The 20,581-nt window shown below is 33.7% G+C and overlaps 1 protein-coding gene across 1 annotated transcript in view; it reads left to right on the top strand.

Moving 5' to 3' along the window:
• Positions 1 to 20,581, top strand: part of LOC149775781 (uncharacterized) — a 92,304-nt gene that overhangs the window by 40,571 nt on the left and 31,152 nt on the right. The window contains exons 8-11 of the mRNA XM_089944129.1: positions 3,127 to 3,383; positions 7,603 to 7,771; positions 13,860 to 13,990; positions 17,919 to 18,063. Of these exons, the coding sequence (XP_089800255.1) occupies positions 3,127 to 3,383; positions 7,603 to 7,771; positions 13,860 to 13,990; positions 17,919 to 18,063 (702 nt within the window). The remainder of the gene's footprint in view (positions 1 to 3,126; positions 3,384 to 7,602; positions 7,772 to 13,859; positions 13,991 to 17,918; positions 18,064 to 20,581) is intronic.

Genomic DNA, 20,581 nt, shown 5'->3' with positions numbered 1-20,581 from the left:
CAGTTTAAGGAATCCCCATCTACAGTACACACCTTGCTGATATTAAAATGTCAGCCTTTCCTTGATGGAAATTAATCTATCCACACTGTCTCTATCACTAATCTAGCATAGTGATTGTCATAGATGTCCACATTGCTTTTAGTGAACGGATTGCGTTTCAAAATGGCACAGTAGTTTAATTATGTAATAGCGTGGATCTCCACAACATCACATATAACTGAGCAGAAGTAGACATTGCAGAATGCTCTTTTTAAGCAGTACACCATGCTTTTTTTAATATCCAGAGATTTGCCAACTAATGCACATTAACATATATGTATTCTTAGAGATGAAAGATATACTAATATATTTAATTTCAATTTGATGTAAATATAATTCATTCAGTAGAGTATCAGTCTGTCAGTTTTTGAACAAGGTTGTCAACTGCATCATCCATGTTAAAAGGCAACCTACATCTAAGGTTTATGTAGCAAAGCGAAGAATCTTCTGTAATTTGTGCAGCAGGAAATGGGTTTACTGTCCCTGTTTAAATGCAGTTTTCTTGGAAAGATAATGTACTGTGTCCACTATTATGGGATACAGAACAGCCATTTCTGACACTCTCAAATTCTCTTGGTGTTGAACCGTTGGGTTGGATCATCATTTTTCTAATCTCGCGTATTTTAAGCGTCAGAGCCCGGTATGTTACTCACTAATGCCTCAATGGAATTTTTTTTCACATTCTTTTGTCAATGCTGTATAAACCTTTGAGTGAAGCTTCCTTCAGAACCTTTCCCTTACAACTGTTTTCCTGCTGAGAAGGAGCCAGTTTTGTACCTTGTTATTGGAAGAGGGTTGTTTATGGTTCAATCATAATTATGATATAGGTAGTGGGTTTGTTTTGCCAAACTGGGTTACTTAGAAATTATCAGCTACCTCCAGTGGCTCCGCTTGCTATCAAGATCCCCTGTCTCGGTTGTATCCAGGGTGATCTAGATATAATCCTGTGCCAGTTTGGGATGTAAGGTTTTGTTTGGCTTGCTCTACATGGAGAAGGAAAGCTCAGAATCATCTCTATCTCTTAGGGGTGCCTTAGTTATTTTGGTGGCACCAGTCACATTTGGATTGTCTTAACTATCATATCCGAAGAGTTCATCAGTTCCTCACAGCAAGGAACCTTCAGAGCTCAAAAACGCATTCAGCAGATTATATTCAAATTCAGTGTGAACGCTGTCTCATAAACCTCGTTATGCCTTTTTTTAGTTTCATCTCACCAGCTCTGTTTTGGATAGACTTGTAGACCTTGCTAACTTAATATCTTATATAGGATGTTTCTTGTAACCGGCATTGCTCAAGAACCATTCAACCCACTGTGAAGCAATTTGGCATGAACACTGTCTTATAGACTGATATGTGCCTTATATGTATTTAGTTTTGTCTGCTCAATTTTGGACAGAGTTATGCCCCTTGTTGAGCATTATTATTGGTCTTCACATAGAAACTTGGAATGTTGTTTAGCAGTTAGCGTCGCTATAGAACCATTTTACATGTTCTGATTGGATTTGGTGAGAACATTGTCTCTTAAACTGAAGAGTGTGCTTTGTGGGGTTTGTGTTATCTACACCATTTTGAACCAAGGTATGTTCCTTTTTAATCAACTTAATATCTTTACATGGAGTAATCAGCTTAACATAAGAACCATGCAACATATTCTGATGCAATTTTAGGTAAACATTGTTTCATAAACCTGTGTGCATCAGACTTCAATATGGACAGAGTTATAGCCCTTGTTGGTCAACTTCACATCCATATCTTCATATAGGATGTTGCTTGTATGTTAGGACTTCGAAGGAGTTGGATTTGAAACATACCTAACTTTGGTTTCCCAACACAAGTTCCTCTTTGTAATACTGTACAGAACAAATTGAAGTGAGCGAGACCCTTGCAGTCCTCCCATTGCAGGGTTGGAAACAATCTTTAAAATCAACCCAGCCAGTCAGGAAATGACCAAAAAATACTCACCTATTCCTCAATAGAAATATAAAAATTGATGATGTTAATGACCAAATTGGATTGTGTGAAAGATTGTTTCTTGAAACTTATTTTATGACCATTCCAAAATCTATTTGTAAGTAATTACCAATTAAGACAAGTCTCTGGTAAGTGTTTATTAAAACTAAACAGTTACCAATTAAGACAAGTCTCTGGTAAGTGTTTATTAATACTGAAGAGTGAGAGCGAAAAGCTTATATGAGGTTTGTCAAAACATGGAAAAGAAACTTTTGGCTGAAAGAATTGACTTCATGTATATTGTGGGCAGTATTCTTGGCAGAAGATTCTTTTCATTACAGAGAAACACTTGTCAGCTCTGAATCAGCACTAACACTATCAGGCAAGTGATTCAAAAATTTACAAAAGTTTTCCTTCTCCATTTCATGTTGAACAGTTGAATTTTCAAGCCCTAATATATTTAAAATAAAAAAAAAACAAATACTTGTTCAAATTAAAATAAATCTTAATAACAAGTGATAACCAATTTTTGCCAGTGGACAGATGACAGATACAGTTCATTACAAAAACATTTCTGGTCTATGACCAGTTGAGCTAAATACATGGTAACTACAAACCTGACAACATGAGAGCTTATTTATTTTGGGGAGGCATTCATTGATGTTAATGTCACACTTATGCAAGTGGAAGACATCTAACTGAAGAATTACATCAGGCCTGATGTCAGCCATGATGAATAAATGTGACTTTTAGCAGACAACAGCCTGTACAGTGTAAATTCCATCAGAGATTTGCTCTGTCTTTACAAGTTTAGGATTATGTTTTGGAAGGTATTAAGAGTATGACTGGTATTAGGTTCTCATCTGCAAAACTGTTTCATTGATATAGCAAATGAACTTGTGAAAGGATAACCTTATACCAGTTTTACCCATAATGCCTTGCCTTTCACAAATTACTAACAGTGACTTGCAGAAATGACCGGTTTGCATCAGAGTTTTCTAAGGTCACAGTAACAGAAAATTTATCTTAAGGTTTTGTTAAATTATTTTCATTTTCTAATATTTCATGAACCCCAAAATTGTTGCATTGATGGCCCATTTGATGTAGAAACTTACATTTGTTTTATTTTTTTTATAGGCACAAACTTACAAAACATTGTAAAAATGAACACAGAGGAAGAAAATTGGCATTTATAGAGTTAGGTAATGAACATCAGAAGAGCAAGAAGGAGGATGGGGACAGTGATATCATTAATGCAGCTGCAACTGCAAAAGATAATGACACTGGAAATAAAGACCCCAGTGATTGTGAAAGTGATGATAATAACAAAACAGAAACAGATGATGAGAGTGAAGAAAAAAGTGAAGATGATAAGTCAAAATCAGGGAGGATAGGTAAGTCCTAAGGTATCTGGCTATTTATCGACCCTTTCATGCAGTTACATGATTCATCATTTTGAGGTATGACTTGTGTGCACAAAACATAGTCCTTTATCTGTTGGAAAGATAATTTTGTGCTTATTCTTTGAAGCATTAATGATATTGATTAAAACTTTGAACATTGTTAAAACTAATCTTGTTCGTTTTTCTTTTTACATACACTATATTCAAAGTGGCCCAGTGGTTTCTGCACACAAAGTACAGGTCTCGACTATGTACTTTTCACTAAAGTCTGTGGATGACTTGTACTTAGGATAGAAAGCATATTGATTTTAGGGTCAATAAATGTAAAATGTCATGGTCACTGATTAAAGAAAGCAAAATGGTTTTTGTGTAATAACTTTATTTTTAGATGAAATACCTAGACCAAAGTTTGTGGAAGCTTGCATTTAATGTAGGGAATAGGCCATTAGATTTTAAGATCAGAGGTCATTGTGACTTGAGTTGGCTTGATATCATTGACACTGATGAATCACAGTATTTACTCTGGTGATAATGTATCATGACATTGACTAGAACTAGGATGATAGTAAAATTAAACATAAACTACAGTGAAACTCCTCATAACTGAACACCATTGGGACCCATTTTTTTTTTCCCCCTGGTTTTTAGAAGTTTCTGGTTTACTGAGGCTTTTGCAGACATGATACAAAAATCTCTTTCTGAGTGCTTATGTGTAGAGGATGGAGAGTGTGTGTGCAGTATCTGTGTGTGTAAAAGTGCACATATTTAAGAAAGCTTTTATCTTTATTATTTTGTTTTTAATACATGCATTAGTGAAGAATTCGCTGAACAATATACGTTCCAACCAAAAATGTTATCCTTTCACATGGATAAATACAGTACTTCACATAGAAATACAGTTCTTGTTGCAAGAAAAATCTGAGGAATGAAATACAGTACTTTTATAACCTTACTATGAATCCACTGGAATTATGAAATATACTCCAAAACGTTTAAATACTCCATATAATTCATAATGTTCACTGTTCATGAGCCTCACTTTCTAAACTCTGAAATTTCAGAGCATGTCCTATTCCTGGCAGGTGGCTCAGAACATACATTGTCCTCGTCATATTCATTGCTTTCATGATTGGCCTGATTCTTTTCATGATACTGCAAAACAAGTTCACTCTCTGTGTCATTGGAATAAGCTTCAACAGGAACATCATTGTCAAATTATCTAGGTGCTCAGGATCAATGTCCAGTCATAATTCATGAGCCAGTCCAGCCAATGGAATATTGTCTTCATCATCCTCACGGATGTTATCATTGTCTGCATTAATAGGGAAACCAACAGCTTCAAAGCACTGCTTGATTGTACCAGGCTTCGTCTTAAGCAAGACTTTCTAAATTCACTGGATAGCATCCAACAGAGCAATTTGCTTATGAAGTTCACTAAACTGTTTGCTAAATTAATCTTAGCCACAAGACAATAGAGCATTTAGTTACTAATACATGTAATTAGCCATAAAAGTTGACTCTTTTGTATGGTGCAAAGACTTCCAATTAGCCTATTGTCAGCCCTATTCTGTGTCAGTGCATGTATTAAGTGTTGTTTTAAACACCCGTGCCCTTGGGGCAGTTTCCTGGTCTTTGTCTCATAGAACAAACTACTACAGTACCTGTCAACCATAATTAATCTGTACCAGTGTTTCAGGAATTTGGGATTTCTGTGCTGTTACTTTTTTGCTATATGTTTTATATTCACTCTTGTCAAAATCCCCTTGCAGGTAAAGAAGGTGTTTGGGAGAATTTTGTGTATTTGACCCAGTTAATATTTGAAAAGAATTCAACATTGGTGTGAAAGTCTTCATTAGAAAACCGAAATTTGTAGTTGGATGATACATTCTTGTAAAAAGTTTCTTTAAATTTTCAACATTCTTCCTTTTTTAGCAGCGAAATTCCAAACTGAAACAGCACTTTTGTAAAAAAAAAAAAATAATCTGCCTGTTGCCAGCCATATTTTTTTTGAGCACAGGCAAAGACTAGTCACAGGATCACATAAATATGGATATCATCAGTTATAAACTTTATCATGATTTGAATCATTATACAAGACATTACATTTAACATTTTAATTTTCAAGTTATATATTTTAAAGGGTATTTGATTCTGTTGGAGTATGTTACTGTAGCTATGTTGGCCAGTTTTACACAATTACATGACCAATCTAAGGCCTGTGTTAAAAATATCAGTGGTACAAAGCAAACAGTGTGAGAAAAAACATTATTTAACAATAACTTGTATAAAGAGACCAAAAAAATTCTGATGATGTCTAGTTGGTCCCAAATTTTAAACAAATGGTGAATATCTTACTATTTTATATGGCTAACATTGGTTAATTTACAAATCTTGTTATTGCTGGAACAGATGAGAGCTGATTTCAACACTATGCTGTTAAAAAGAAAAAATTATGAGCTGAACTAACACAAGCTGGATGTGTCGTAAAAAAGTTATGTGACCTTATTTCCCTATTTCTGCAGCAACAGACATTGAGGGGGAGATAATTTTTGCATATCTTGCAACAGATGTATCTTAAGATTCAAGACAGTACAAGAGATATTTGTCTTACCAACATGGGCCAACTTTGGATATTTTCATTTTATGCAATCCTATTATGTAATACATTCAGGTTTGTTCAACTTGTTTCCAAACTGGAATTGTCAGTTTCAATGAAAAATTTAACAATACCTGTATTCTCTCATCATAAAAGTTTACTATCATTGCCAATGCATTCAAGAGTTCATAAGATGTAAATTAAGTAGTGACCTGTCTCATGTAACTCAGACTTGTAAGGATGTTTCTAAATCGTTTACTTGAAGAGATTTAAAAGGAATTAAAGTGTTAAGAAAATTTACTTCATGTTCACTCCTTGATATTATTTGGCACTTTCTAAATAATGTTCCAATATTTCTAAGGAAATTCCCAGCATTTCTAAGGAATTTCCAAATATATTGCAAAATGTATCAGAATGCAATGTTGAAGTAAAGTAATATGATAGATCTGGCAGTGCCCACATATAGAATTCATCACCTTACATATGAATGAAATAATGATAACATCATGGTGACATTGTAAGTCATCTCAAAGGGGCTTCTCAATAAATGGGACTGCTGTTATGATTGTACAATGGAACTTTTACTATACCATTATAATTTTGTAACATTTGATCAAAGACTTCTTTCTTTACCATGAGGTAGCAAATAATTCATTGTTTATGATATGCATGAGTTAACACTAATTAGCTGCGATATAGAGTATATGAATTAGCACTAGTCAGTTCTGATATACAGTACATGAATTCAGTTCTGATATACAGTATATGAATTAGCACTAATCAGTTCTGATATACAGTACATGAATTCAGTTTTGATAAACAGTACGTAAATTAACACTAATCAGTTCAGATATACAGTATGTGGATGAACACAAATCAGTTCTGATATACAGTACATGGATGAAGACAAATCAGTTCTGATATACAGTACATGGATGAAGACAAATCAGTTCTGATATACAGTACATGGCATGGATGAAGACAAATCAGTTCTGATATGTAGTACATGAATTAATTAATCAGTTTTGATAAGCTGTGCATGAATTAACACTAATCAGTTCTGATATGCACTGGTCGGTCGGATATGCAGTACTGGTTGACTGCAGTATCATTGACAATTCAGATCTCACGTCTGATAATTGTATAAGAACTATAAACATAATTATTACACTAAAATCGTTTCATTCTTTCATCTGCACAGTTCTGTCAGATTCCATCAAGGAACCCTCACTTAACAGGCCACAGCACATTACAGTGTTAGTTTGACTTATCATCATGCAATGGCTTAGCCCTGCGACAGGGCCATCTGCAAATAAGTGTTTCCTGCTTATCTACAAATAACATTGAATGAAGGATAAAATCAGTATGGAGTACATTAGTTGTTTTTATTTGTTTATTTATTTATTGTTTTTATGCTTTTGCTGCCTTTATCTTGCTGTCTGGTGCAATATTTTATGTTTCTTTCACTATTTTCAGTAGCAAAATAGAATGAACCCATTATGGAAATAAATAGTTAAAATAAATAATGTGAATTTCTTGTTAATGTTATCAGTTACTGGTTTTGAAGAGCATTTCCTAAATTATAATTTCTACTTAGCTTTTTATTCATTTCAGTGTCATTTAAAGACAAAATCTTGAAGACTAGTAGAGGTTTCAAATGTGGAGTTTGTGGTCACCAGACAATATCTTACCAGGGAGTGTATAAGCATTATACCACAAATCACAAAGAGAAGAAGGAAGCCAAATTTAAATGTAGCTTCTGCAGTTATACTACCAATCAAAGGTAAGAACTAAGGAAGATGATAACTGTTTGGATGTAAGAACTAGATTTTTAGCTGACATTATGGTATTTGTCATTATCTATATCAACAGTTGTATGTCTTGTATGATTAGGTCAGATTTGCCATTACTATTGCTCACTTGGTCATAACATTTTATCAATTCATACTGCTTTTGGAGTAATAAACCACTCACTGTATTGAATGTAGATCACTGTGACTTATTTGTCACTGTTGTGACTATTTTTATTGGGTTGTTTTCTAGTCAGTTTCTCAGACACTGCTGCTTGTACAGATATGAACCTAGGTATGTTTTGATATCTTTCTATTAATTATATCATCATGTTAAAGTATGTCACTGTGACTTATTTTACATGAATGACTGTCTACACCTTTAATGTGTAGGTCAGTTTGTTAGATATTGTTGCTCATAGAGTTAAGGAACTTGATATGATGACTCTTGAGAAGTGCTAAAACCAAAGATAGGTCACATGCCGTACTTTTTAATGCTTCTTTGACCAGGTACACTTTTAATGTTTTGGTAAATTTCAGGGACATTGTTGTTTATTGAGAAATACTACAGCATAGTAAAAGTAGGATAATGACTTTTCATGCTTAATGGCAATAAGTACCTTGCATGTTGAGGTTCTCTTCTTGAACACTGTTGATTATGCAGTCATGAAACTTAGTATATTCATGCATCCTGAAACAAGGCACCACTTTACCAAAAAGTAGGTCACTGTGAACCAAAACTGCTACATTATGTTCACTTTTCATCATCTGTCAATATTGAACATTATATTACCCCCCCAAAAAAAAAAAACCACTTTGCATAAACACATGCAGCTTAACTTCAATGTCTTCTGATAGCTCCTTTTCTAAAATATTTCTACTTTGTATTAGATTATGCAGGACTTTTGTACTAAATCAGGAACCAAAAAGCCAAAAGTGTCAGCCATTATAAGTTGCGGTAATACAAAATTGCTTTATGACCTTGACGATGATGATTCCATAAATGTATTTTAGTCACAAGTAGAGATAGTAGAAATGATGCGAAATCACTTATTAATTTTATCATTCATAATTTAATAACTTTTTTTTATTGAATAAAGCGTGAGGAATTCTGCAAATTTGAGAAAGTCTTCAAAAATTCTTAAGAGATAAGGCAAGACTCCTTTAAAGAAAACTCATAATTTAATAGCTCTCTTGTAATCCCTAGTACAGGTTGAATCTTGTTTGAAATAAAGATTATTGCTAACCAAGAAATAAGAAAGATATTTAGAAATCTTCATTATTTTTGGACAACTGTGACCTAACTTGTCAAGTTTTTGCACCATTTTGGACTTGAGTCAACCAAATGAAATTTTTATATATGTATATTTTATCTGTATTCATATGTGGATTAGGTTTTCAGGTCATTGCAGTAATATTTCCATTTTTAGCTCTGACGAAATGACATGTATCATCTATAGTCCATCCATTAGCACAGGTTTGTTATCATTAATGCCCTAAATTCAAAGATTGCCATCAAACTTAAGACCCACATTCTCCCCAAGATGTTGCTAAGACATCCATTATGGCCACCACAGCAACCATCTTAAACAGTCTTGTGATCACTACTCCTCCTAAATGAAACCGCTCTGGTGGCCTAGTGGTAAGAGCATCCGCCTCGGATGCGGGAGGTCGTGGGTTTGATCCCCGGCCGAGTCATACCAGAGACTTACAACTAACAGCTGCCTCACTTGGCGTTCAGCATTAAGAGGTTAGTGTTAGGACTGGTCGGCCTGGTGTCAGGATAATGTGACTGGGTGGGACATCATGCTACATGTCTGTGGCATGATGCCCCAGTGCTAGACATCACTATAAACTGCCACACTGCAGACATTGTAGCGATATGACTGAAAAATTGTTAAAGCTACGTTAAAAATCAAAATCACATCACATCACCTCCTAAATGAATGGGACTGCTCCGGTGTCCTAGTGGTTAGAGCATCCTTGGCCGAGTCATACCAAAGACATAAAAATGGTACTAACAGCTGCCTCACTTGGCATTCAGCATTAAGAGGTTAGTGTTTGGACTGGTCGGCCTGGTATCAGGATAATATGACTGGGTGGGACATGATGCTACATTGCAGACATCGTAGTGATATGACTGAATTTTTTTTAAAGCTACTTTAAAAATCCAAATCACATTACATCACATCCTAAATGAATGGTCATATCAGCACTTGTCATTTTATGATATCTACTTGGTCCTTAATGAAAATATTCCCAGGCTTCAAAATTTTGTCACTACTCCTTCTTACATGAGATTTTCTTGACTACTTCTTGTGCTGTCCAGTTGAGTCTATATGAAAATGTCTGTCTTGGACATCATAAATGGCCACCCGAGTGGTAGTCTTGAAAATCTTGTTATTGCTACTCTTTCTGAATGGGCAGTCATATTAACATGGGGTTATCACTAAAAGACTTATTGTGACATCTACTGGATCCTAAATGAAAAGGTTGCTGATCTGATTCCAGTATGGCTGCCATGGCAGTCATTTTGAAAATCTTGTTATTGCCATCTGCTGTATGAAAAATCATATTGACAGGGAGTTTTCACCAGTAGATTTCTCCTTCAAATACATTACCCAATCTCATTATGTTTGGAATTGCGTCTTGCTGTCTCATGAACCCAACCCTACTAAAAGATGAAAATCATCTTCTATTTTACGTAGACAAAAGCCAAAAATTATTCTCCATTACCTCACTGGTTTTTAGCTTCGCAGCTGTACAGAGCACACGTCATACAGTTATCCTCAGACCATCCAGCCATTTTTTGTGTTCCTATGGGCCCATCCAATGTTCATTTTTGGATTTATTGTGCAGATTTATCAATATACTGCAAGAAGTAGCCTTGTCCAGTACATCACAGTCCGCAAGAAGTAATCTTTATCAGTATGCTATTGTCCCCAAGAAGTGGTCTTGTTCTGTATGTCATAGTCCTTAGAAGTTGTTCTGTATGTCATAGTCCTTAGAATTGTTCTGTATGTCATAGTCCTTAGAAGTTGTTCTGAATGTCATAGTCCTTAGAATTTGTTCTGTATGTCATAGTCCTTAGAAGTTGTTCTGTATGTCGTAGTCCTTAGAATTTGTTCTGTATGTCATAGTTCTTAGAAGTTGTTCTGTATGTCGTAGTCCTTAGAATTTGTTCTGTATGTCATAGTCCTTAGAAGTTGTTCTGTATGTCATAGTTCCAGAGAAATAGTCTTGTCCAGTATGTCAGTCCCCAAGAAGTAGTCTTGTCTTTTGTTTGGACGAGAAAATGATACCTATGTTACTGACTGACTTTTGAGTGACATAAATTATGATAAAAGTTTATCTTAGAGCAACCAGATGTAGATGTGTAAATGCAGTAATAATTAAAATACCTCCAGCATGCTCAAGTGGCAAAATTGTTTTTGCATCCATTGATAAGCTCAAAATAATTAACAAATGTGGGCTATTTTCATACCGCCATTTTGTTACATCATCATCGTCACTTTCCTTGAATTAGCTGTGTGTAATTTTAGCAAAGTTAGGAGCAGCAACATACATCATTATGAACTGATTAAAGACACACAAAAAAACATATAATCAAAGGCCAGAAGAAGAAAAAAATGTACCTTTAAAATTGTGCAGACTGTAGAACCCAGAAATATTGGTGGCGCATATAACTTGTCGTGTCCATGAAACCATGTACTATTTATTGTCCTGTAGAATTACAACAAAGACACCAGGAAGAAAATAAAAGATGTTAAAATCTTTTTATCTTCAGATGCAGGCCGTAATAAAGGTTCAATACGAGTAATAATGTCAACATGAATTTCGCACCTTTTAATGTGGCACTAAAATCGTTCTTTACACATCATATTTGGAACTGATGACACTACCTTACATCATTGATTCATGCACTGATAATGCCATTTGGCCATGAGTACTTGCACATTGTTTATGTCCGTGGAGTTCCAAAAGTTATTATGTGCAGAACCAAATGTATACTGTGATCAGAGGAGCACCAATTTTGTTGAGGTAACAGAATTTTCATCTGAATCAAAGGTAACATAGTTAAATCAAACCATTGGTTGTAGTATTTTAATGTTAGAATTGGTGTTTCTGAAGGACTGTTCTTTCAATGTAGATTTATGTAGGCTTGGTTGAATTGGTAAAAATGGTGGGAACATGGCGGCTGCGTTTCTTGACCAACATACCACATTACTATTTTTGTATTATACGAGCTGCATTTATGGCTTTTGTACTTATACTTAATGCCGCAAAATTTAACCAAGTGCAGCAAGTACTATGCTGCTTTGACTATAACTTCTGGATTATCGTTGTAGTTATGCTAATAACTAAGACATGGACAATCATTATCTCATTGTCATCTCATGTTATTAGCAGAACCATTTGACATCAATATATATTTTCTCTCCACCCATTTATTTATTTTGCTTCAAGTTAAAAAATTTTTACAAAGTTATGGATTTTACAACATCACATGTAATGTTTTATTTTAATTTACTTGAATATTTATAGATTATTTGCCATATTAGTTGGGATTTGCTGTCCAGTTATATGGGTAACAAATTTAGTTTTAAACAAAATTTGGTTAATTGACATATAATGCTGTTTTTCCACATGTGTGTACCTGTCTACTGAATACTGGCAAATAGCACAGATGAGATTAAATAATAAAATGTTAATCTTGGGTATGTTTCACAGATAACAGTGTCCAGTTATATATGTTCGTTATATGTCAGGTTACTCCTTTATCTCAAGTTTCACTGAAAGGTTCAATTAAAAATACTGTGAAATGAACTATACTGTATTATTAAGCTTGTTGTGCCTATATCCACTTGTAATTTGTGCCAAGAGAAGACACCAAGTTATATGCAAAAAAATTTCAATGCATTGTTTTCCTCGTCATGTTTAAGTGAAAATATAGATCTCTTAGGTCAGTGTCATAAATATTTATTAAATATAAGCTCAGAGGTATGCACTAAGTGCATAACGAATGTTGTTTACATGTATTTAATTTTTGGCATATATGTAACACTTTTGAGACCTATGATCTTGGCCTAGCACTTCTGTATGTCATGGTCCCCAAGAAAGTTTTGGTCTTGACCCTGGCATAGTAATGAAGGTTATCTCCCATTACATTAGCTGAACTTGTTACCAATCAGGAGACACAATTTTGGGTAAAATTTTGATCAGATATGGAATATAACCATATGTTGTCAAGATCTCTGAGTAGGATCAACACGTATTAATGAGCCGATCTTGCTCAGCTTCTTACCCCTCTGGGGTCGTATAATGTGTTTTCTTCTCATATGTTACTACCTGGTGTGTTTCATTGTGTGGTGCTAAAGACATGCTGTTTTAATGAGTGGTAAAGCCACAAGTTAAAATATATAAAGTTAAAATATGTTTTTATTCCGCAAGATGAGCTATATGAGGCATTAATGCTGAAAAAGAAAATTTTAATAATGTTGACAGGGGACATAACTTCATAGAAAAGTGAGCAGTGGTGAGTCAAATAAATGGAAAATAACTTCCCTGACAGAAAAGTCGTGCAGTACCATTTAGCGCTCAAGCTCACAAAATTTTATTGCTGCAATAATTTCTCTTGGCATACATAATCAGTGTTTCCTTGCTTAGCACTCAGCATTAAGAGGTTAGTGTTAGGACTGTTGGGCCTGGTTTGAGATTAATTTGACTGGGTGGGACATGATGTTACATGTGTGTGGAATGAAGTCCCACTGCTTAACATCACTATGGATTGCCACACTGCAGATATCATAGTAATATGACTAACATTTTTAAAACCATCAAAAATCCAAAAGCACACACACAGATAATCAGTGTCTCATGGCATAATGGGCTATCTTACATTTTCACATATTGAAATATAAAGACGTATCTTTTAAGACATGCAAATCAATAAAAGAAATATGAAATATTTGACCAATAATTTTCTACATTTCATACTTACGTGTTGTGTGTGTATGTATATGTATGTGTGTATATATATATATATATATATATATATATATATATATATATGGATTTCAGACGATATTGTATAATACATATGAAGAAAGCTCACAGAGGAAAACCTGTTATCTACAGGACAGTGGGAGGTGTTCAGAAAACACACAAGACAGTTGTTACTGCTCATAAATCACAACAGCTTACAATAACAGGTATGAAATTTTGCATCTTTGTGTTTCATTTATTAATGTATTGATTACATGCAAAAACAAATCAATCATTATCAGTTCATCAGTTAAGTCATTTCAATGTCAGACAAATATGGTGTGATATGCTGGTTGTGTATTCATGAAAAATAGGTTTGTTTGCAAATTGGAAGAAAATCCTTAACTGTTAAATTTATCATAATGAACAAAAATGCTTGAATATATCAGAAGGATGCCATCTTTGTTCTCTCAGGGTTTATTGGAATAGAAGACCCTGTAATGTGCTCTGAATAAATGCCACAATGCCTGCGACAGTCTACATTGATGTACTGGATCATGTGCCTAGCCATTAACAGTGCCTTTCACTACACATATATTTGCAGAAGAAGAACCAAAGCTTCTTTTATTGATTGCTTTTGCTAAGTGGTCTTAGTTTATGTGTTGTTTTGTTATAATTTTGATGTCTGCCTTTTCATACAGTTTACATAGTATCCATGTTTTTGTTGGTTGGTCATACATTTATTTCTGCTTTGTGACTTTAACGCTGTTTAAAATCAAGTCATGAAAATTGCTATATACATATATATACCTCATTAGAAGATGTTGGGGTCTTATCTGCAAGGTCATGGTCAAGGTTCAGTACTGTAAATTTTCTTTGACACTTTCCATGCCGTGTCCTTCAAGCAAATTTAGATTACAGAATAAACTTGGTATTTTTTGATATGATCAGATGAAGTGTGTCATGTACCACACTTTGGGTCCAGTATTCATGGTCAAGGTCACAGGTTTTCCCACACACCTTCCATTATACTCTAAACCCTTAACAGCTTAAGATTAAAAATAAAAACTTTATATACCTTTAAATCATCATTAGAAGGTGTGTCTTTTTGGTTAAAATTAGGGTCCTGTTTTAAAGATCAAAGTCAGAGCTCAATATTTTAAGTTTTCCATTACACTTTCCATTCTTCTTTATGATATTTGAGTTGTTTGACATTAGTGGATGAAATTTATAAATCATAATAAGGTGAAGGTCATATTTTCAGGTCAAGGTCACAATTTAATATTTGAAGTTTTTTTTTTATCACACTTTCCATTCCGGTTTATAACTCCAGACCTATTAGATGTTTAAGGAATGAGACCTGGTATACTAAAATATCTTAATAGGTGTGTTCATTTATGGTCCTGTTTTAAAGGTCAAGGTCACATGACAGTATTTTAAGTTTCCTTTTTGCTCTAACATTTTAGTTTAGAGATAAAAGTTGCACATTATAATCAGAATGTCTTTAGCACTATGGAGGGGGGAGCATTCTTTAATTCATGGTAATAGGTCAGTAATTTTAAGTGTTTACTAACAGTTTTGCTTTTCTCTCTATAATTTAAGAACCATTTGAAATTAGACTGTAATTTAAGAACTATTTGAAATTAGTCTCTATAATTTAAGAATTATTTGAAATTAGACTGTAATTTAAGAACTATTTGAAATTAGTCTCTATAATTTAAGAACCATTTGAAATTAGACTCTTTAATTTAAGAACCATTTGAAATTAGACTGTAATTTAAGAACTATTTGAAATTAGTCTCTATAATTTAAGAACCATTTGAAATTAAACTGTAATTTAAGAACTATTTGAAATTAGTCTCTATAATTTAAGAACCATTTGAAATTAAACTGTAATTTAAGAACTATTTGAAATTAGTCTCTATAATTTAAGAACCATTTGAAATTAAACTGTAATTTAAGAACTATTTGAAATTAGTCTCTATAATTTAAGAACCATTTGAAATTAGACTCTTTAATTTAAGAACCATTTGAAATTAGACTGTAATTTAAGAACCATTTGAAATTAGACTCTTTAATTTAAGAACCATTTGAAATTAGACTGTAATTTAAGAACTATTTGAAATTAGTCTCTATAATTTAAGAATTATTTGAAATTAGACTGTAATTTAAGAACTATTTGAAATTAGACTCTTTAATTTAAGAACCATTTGAAATTAGACTCTAATTTAAGAACTATTTGAAATTAGTCTCTATAATTTAAGAATTATTTGAAATTAGACTGTAATTTAAGAACCATTTGAAATTAGACTCTTTAATTTAAGAACCATTTGAAATTAGACTCTAATTTAAGAACTATTTGAAATTAGTCTCTATAATTTAAGAACCATTTGAAATTAGACTCTTTAATTTAAGAACCATTTGAAATTAGACTCTAATTTAAGAACTATTTGAAATTAGTCTCTATAATTTAAGAATTATTTGAAATTAGACTGTAATTTAAGAACCATTTGAAATTAGACTCTTTAATTTAAGAACCATTTGAAATTAGACTCTAATTTAAGAACTATTTGAAATTAGTCTCTATAATTTAAGAACCATTTGAAATTAGACTCTTTAATTTAAGAACCATTTGAAATTAGACTGTAATTTAAGAACTATTTGAAATTAGTCTCTATAATTTAAGAACCATTTGAAATTAGACTGTAATTTAAGAACTATTTGAAATTAGTCTCTATAATTTAAGAATTATTTGAAATTAGACTGTAATTTAAGAACCATTTGAAATTAGACTCTTTAATTTAAGAACCATTTGAAATTAGACTCTAATTTAAGAACTATTTGAAATTAGTCTCTATAATTTAAGAATTATTTGAAATTAGACTCTAATTTAAGAACTATTTGAAATTAGACTCTTTAATTTAAGAACCATTTGAAATTAGACTGTAATTTAAGAACTATTTGAAATTAGTCTCTATAATTTAAGAACCATTTGAAATTAGACTCTAATTTAAGAACTATTTGAAATTAGTCTCTATAATTTAAGAATTATTTGAAATTAGACTGTAATTTAAGAACTATTTGAAATTAGTCTCTATAATTTAAGAACCATTTGAAATTAGACTTTGTAATTTAAGAACCATTTGAAATTAGACTCTTTAATTTAAGAACCATTTGAAATTAGACTCTTTAATTTAAGAACCATTTGAAATTAGACTGTAATTTAAGAACTATTTGAAATTAGTCTCTATAATTTAAGAACCATTTGAAATTAGACTTTGTAATTTAAGAACCATTTGAAATTAGACTCTTTAATTTAAGAACCATTTGAAATTAGACTGTAATTTAAGAACCATTTGAAATTGGTATATCATTAGCAGATATTTCATGTTCCTTTCCTTGAGATCCTACGTGTAACACTGCATGGGGTTTTCACCAAAAGACATCTTGTGATGTCAGTTTGTCTGATATAAAAATTGTGCTGTTCTAGTACCCAGTTTGGTCACCCAAGCTATCATCCTGAAAATATTATTGCTGCTCCTTCTCAACAGAAAGTCAACTCAACAATTGGTTTTCACCAGAAGACTTACGTCCAGTAGTGGCTAATTTTAAATCTTATTGCTAAAGAATATCAGAGTTGGTTTTAATGCTTAGCAATTGGCAGTTGAAAAGGAAGAAAAAGTCTTATCTTTAAATCCTAAAAATTCACTTCGAACAGTAGAGCATCATTACCATCATGAGTCTCTTGTTTGACTTTATGAAACCCTTGTTTGCATAATTTAGCAAATAACTATTGAGATGCATGAAATGTGGTATGTATGTTTTATGTGCATATGTAGGTAGATTTCTCATGCCCATTTATAAAAATGTTTAAGATTTTGATTCCTTTTGGGGGTTTTGGTCTTGCACAAATGCAAATTTTGATTTAAGTTTATTCAGATGATGTGGATCTACATTCATCTATGCCATCTATTCTAAACTTAGAAGAAAAAAATTACTTTCCAGAAAAAGAAAACACTACACAGAATTTTGATCAAAAGTGTGACAAAAGCATCCTACTATAATAGATAATATGGCTGACTGTTATTGTTTATTAGGTCAGTGCAGGCAGGGTGAGTGATCTGGTTCCCAATTTGATATTTTGTTTTCTTCCAGATTATATCAGCAGAACTGCAAAAGGATTCAAGTGCACACTTTGTGGCGTAAAGACCGAGGAATATCACAAAACACGTTACCATGTCTATTATCAGCACTTTGCGATATTTGTGTGTCCTTACTGTGAATATAAAAGTAGTAAAAGGTAAGAAGAGATAGCAGACAGATATTGAATTACCTCCCTTTAGCAACTCTGCAGTGACCCTGAGGCCTTGTTTCAGACATTAACAACTCCACATTCACCTTCAGATCTCTTTTCCAGATAATAACAACTCTATATTGATGCAAAGGCCTTTTTTTTTAAAGGTGTTATCCAGCTATCATAAAATTATGGAATTAATGTGTAGTACTTTCCTATCAATTTGTGTAAGCATAATTTTTGTTGAGCCAACCTTGGCAGGAGGTTGACATAGCAGTCCCTTTAACATCCGTGTGTATCTGTCAGCCTATACATCCATCCACACACTAGATTATTCTCAGTGTTAAAATTTGTTACTGTCAATTTATTTTGCCCCCTGTGACCATAAGAGGTCAGTAAGTGGAGGCAGCCCATTTGCTGCAGCTTGGTTCTTGTGTTGGTAGAGGAGAAGATCCTGGTAGTTGAGAGAGGAGAGGCTGAATGTTGCCACTCTGATGCAGCGTGCTACTTCAGCCTCAACATTAGCAAGACAGGTGAACAGAAGGCCTGGTCTGATCAACAGGCTAGTCATGCAAGGCTTCCATGGATGTATTAAAGACAGGTGAACAGAAGGCCTGGTCTGATCAGCAGGCTAGTCATGCGAGGCTTCCATGAATGTATTAAAGACAGGTCAACAGAACGCCTGGTCTGATCGGTAGGCTAGTCATGCGAGGCTTCCATGGATGTATTAAAGACAGGTCAACAGAAGGCCTGGTCTGATCAGTAGGCTAGCCATGCGAGGCTTCCATGGATGTATTAAAGACAGGTCAACAGAAGGCCTGGTCTGATCAGTAGGCTAGTCATGCGAGGCTTCCATGGATGTATTAAAGATAGGTTCAGTTTCACTTGTCTACATACTTTTAATAGTCACCATTGTGATCAGATACACACAAGTTATGGTTGGAACCATCAAAAGGGGCAAGGTTCTTTGCGCAGGTATATCACCTTTGTAGCCCTAATATGAGGAAAAAAATTACAAATCTCTGTCCCCTTATTGGTCACATATACAGGTGGGGAGAACATCTGTGGAAGTAATAGACTCCCATTTTGAGACAACTCTCATAACAACTATCAGTTGTGTGAGACCTGATTTTAAATGTATCAAAAATGATTCAGCTTGTGACTTGAAAGAGGAAACTCTTTTGAACCAAGGAAATTGGCCATGATTTTTCATCACTGACTCCCAAGCAAATGAAGTTGACATCCACCATTTTGGATGGCGAAAGCACTTGAGGCTTGGCAGGCCAATTACTTCTTGAGTGCAATTGCAAAACTTGTCTGATAATGTGCTTCAAACATTGAAAGTGAATAAAATATATCACATTTAAGTAATTTTAAAAAAAAAGCTAAATAAAATTGGATTCACTTGGGTGGATCAGCAGATACTCCATGCTGTTAGTTACTTGCTTTACTGGTACAGTAATATGCTTTTTTTTTGCCAATACTATACTAAAGGATATAGCCATTTTTGTGCCCAGTCATAAAACTCCTCAATGCTGCAATACGGTAAATAGCCATTGACATGCTTATATGTAAAACTCCTCAATGCTACAATACAGTATATAGCCATTGATGTGCCCAGTCATAAAACTCCACAATGATACAATACATTATATAGTCATTGATGTGCCCATTCATAAAACTCCTCAGTGCTCAGTACAAGATTTAGCCATTATTGTGCCCATTTATAACACTCCTCAATGCTACAATATGGGATATAGCCATTGATGTGCCCATTCATAAAATTCCTCAATGCTCAGTACGGTGTATAGCCATTGATGTGCCCATTCATAAAACTCCTCAATGCTACAATACAGCAAATAGCCATCGATGTGCCCATTCATAAAACTCCTCAATGCTACAATATGGGATATAGCCATTGATGTGCCCATTCATAAAGCTCCTCAATGCTACAATACAGTATATAGCCATTAATATACCTATTCAATAAACTTGTCAATGCTACAACACAGGATATAGCCATTGATGTGCCCATTCATAAAACTCCTCAATGATACAATACAGGATATAGCCAATGATGTGCCCATTCATAAAATTCTTACATTTTGCTGAACACATCCCTCCAAGTAGTAAAATCCATCTATCTGATCACAACCATCTTATTGAACAGTTTCCAGCACCTTTTGTCCTACATGACAACTTTAATGGCCATATATTTTGAGATTGCAAAGAGAAAATTAGAAAGCAAAAAAACAAGAAGACCTATGAATGTATGAAAAGATCAGGTCATATGCGTATCTGCATCCTGCCACAGGCTGCTGCTCATTTTTAAACCTGACCATCTGTGATTCATCTCATTTACGTGTTTTTTTGCTAGGTATGCAATGTCAGAAATGTCAGTAATTGCTAAACATGTCTGTGAACCATAGTTTGATGGTGCATGCACAGAAACCATCAGGGAATGGAAAAATATCCTTTAAAATTTTAATGTCAATTCAACAACTGAAAATATGAATTAATATCA

The sequence above is a fragment of the Sinohyriopsis cumingii genome, chromosome 19 (genome assembly GCF_028554795.1).
Source record: "Sinohyriopsis cumingii isolate HCF-2022 chromosome 19, ASM2855479v2, whole genome shotgun sequence".
Classification (NCBI taxonomy): Eukaryota; Metazoa; Mollusca; class Bivalvia; order Unionida; family Unionidae; genus Sinohyriopsis; species Sinohyriopsis cumingii.
Note: the sequence above shows the minus strand (reverse complement) of the source record. Positions and strands in the feature narration are given on the sequence as shown.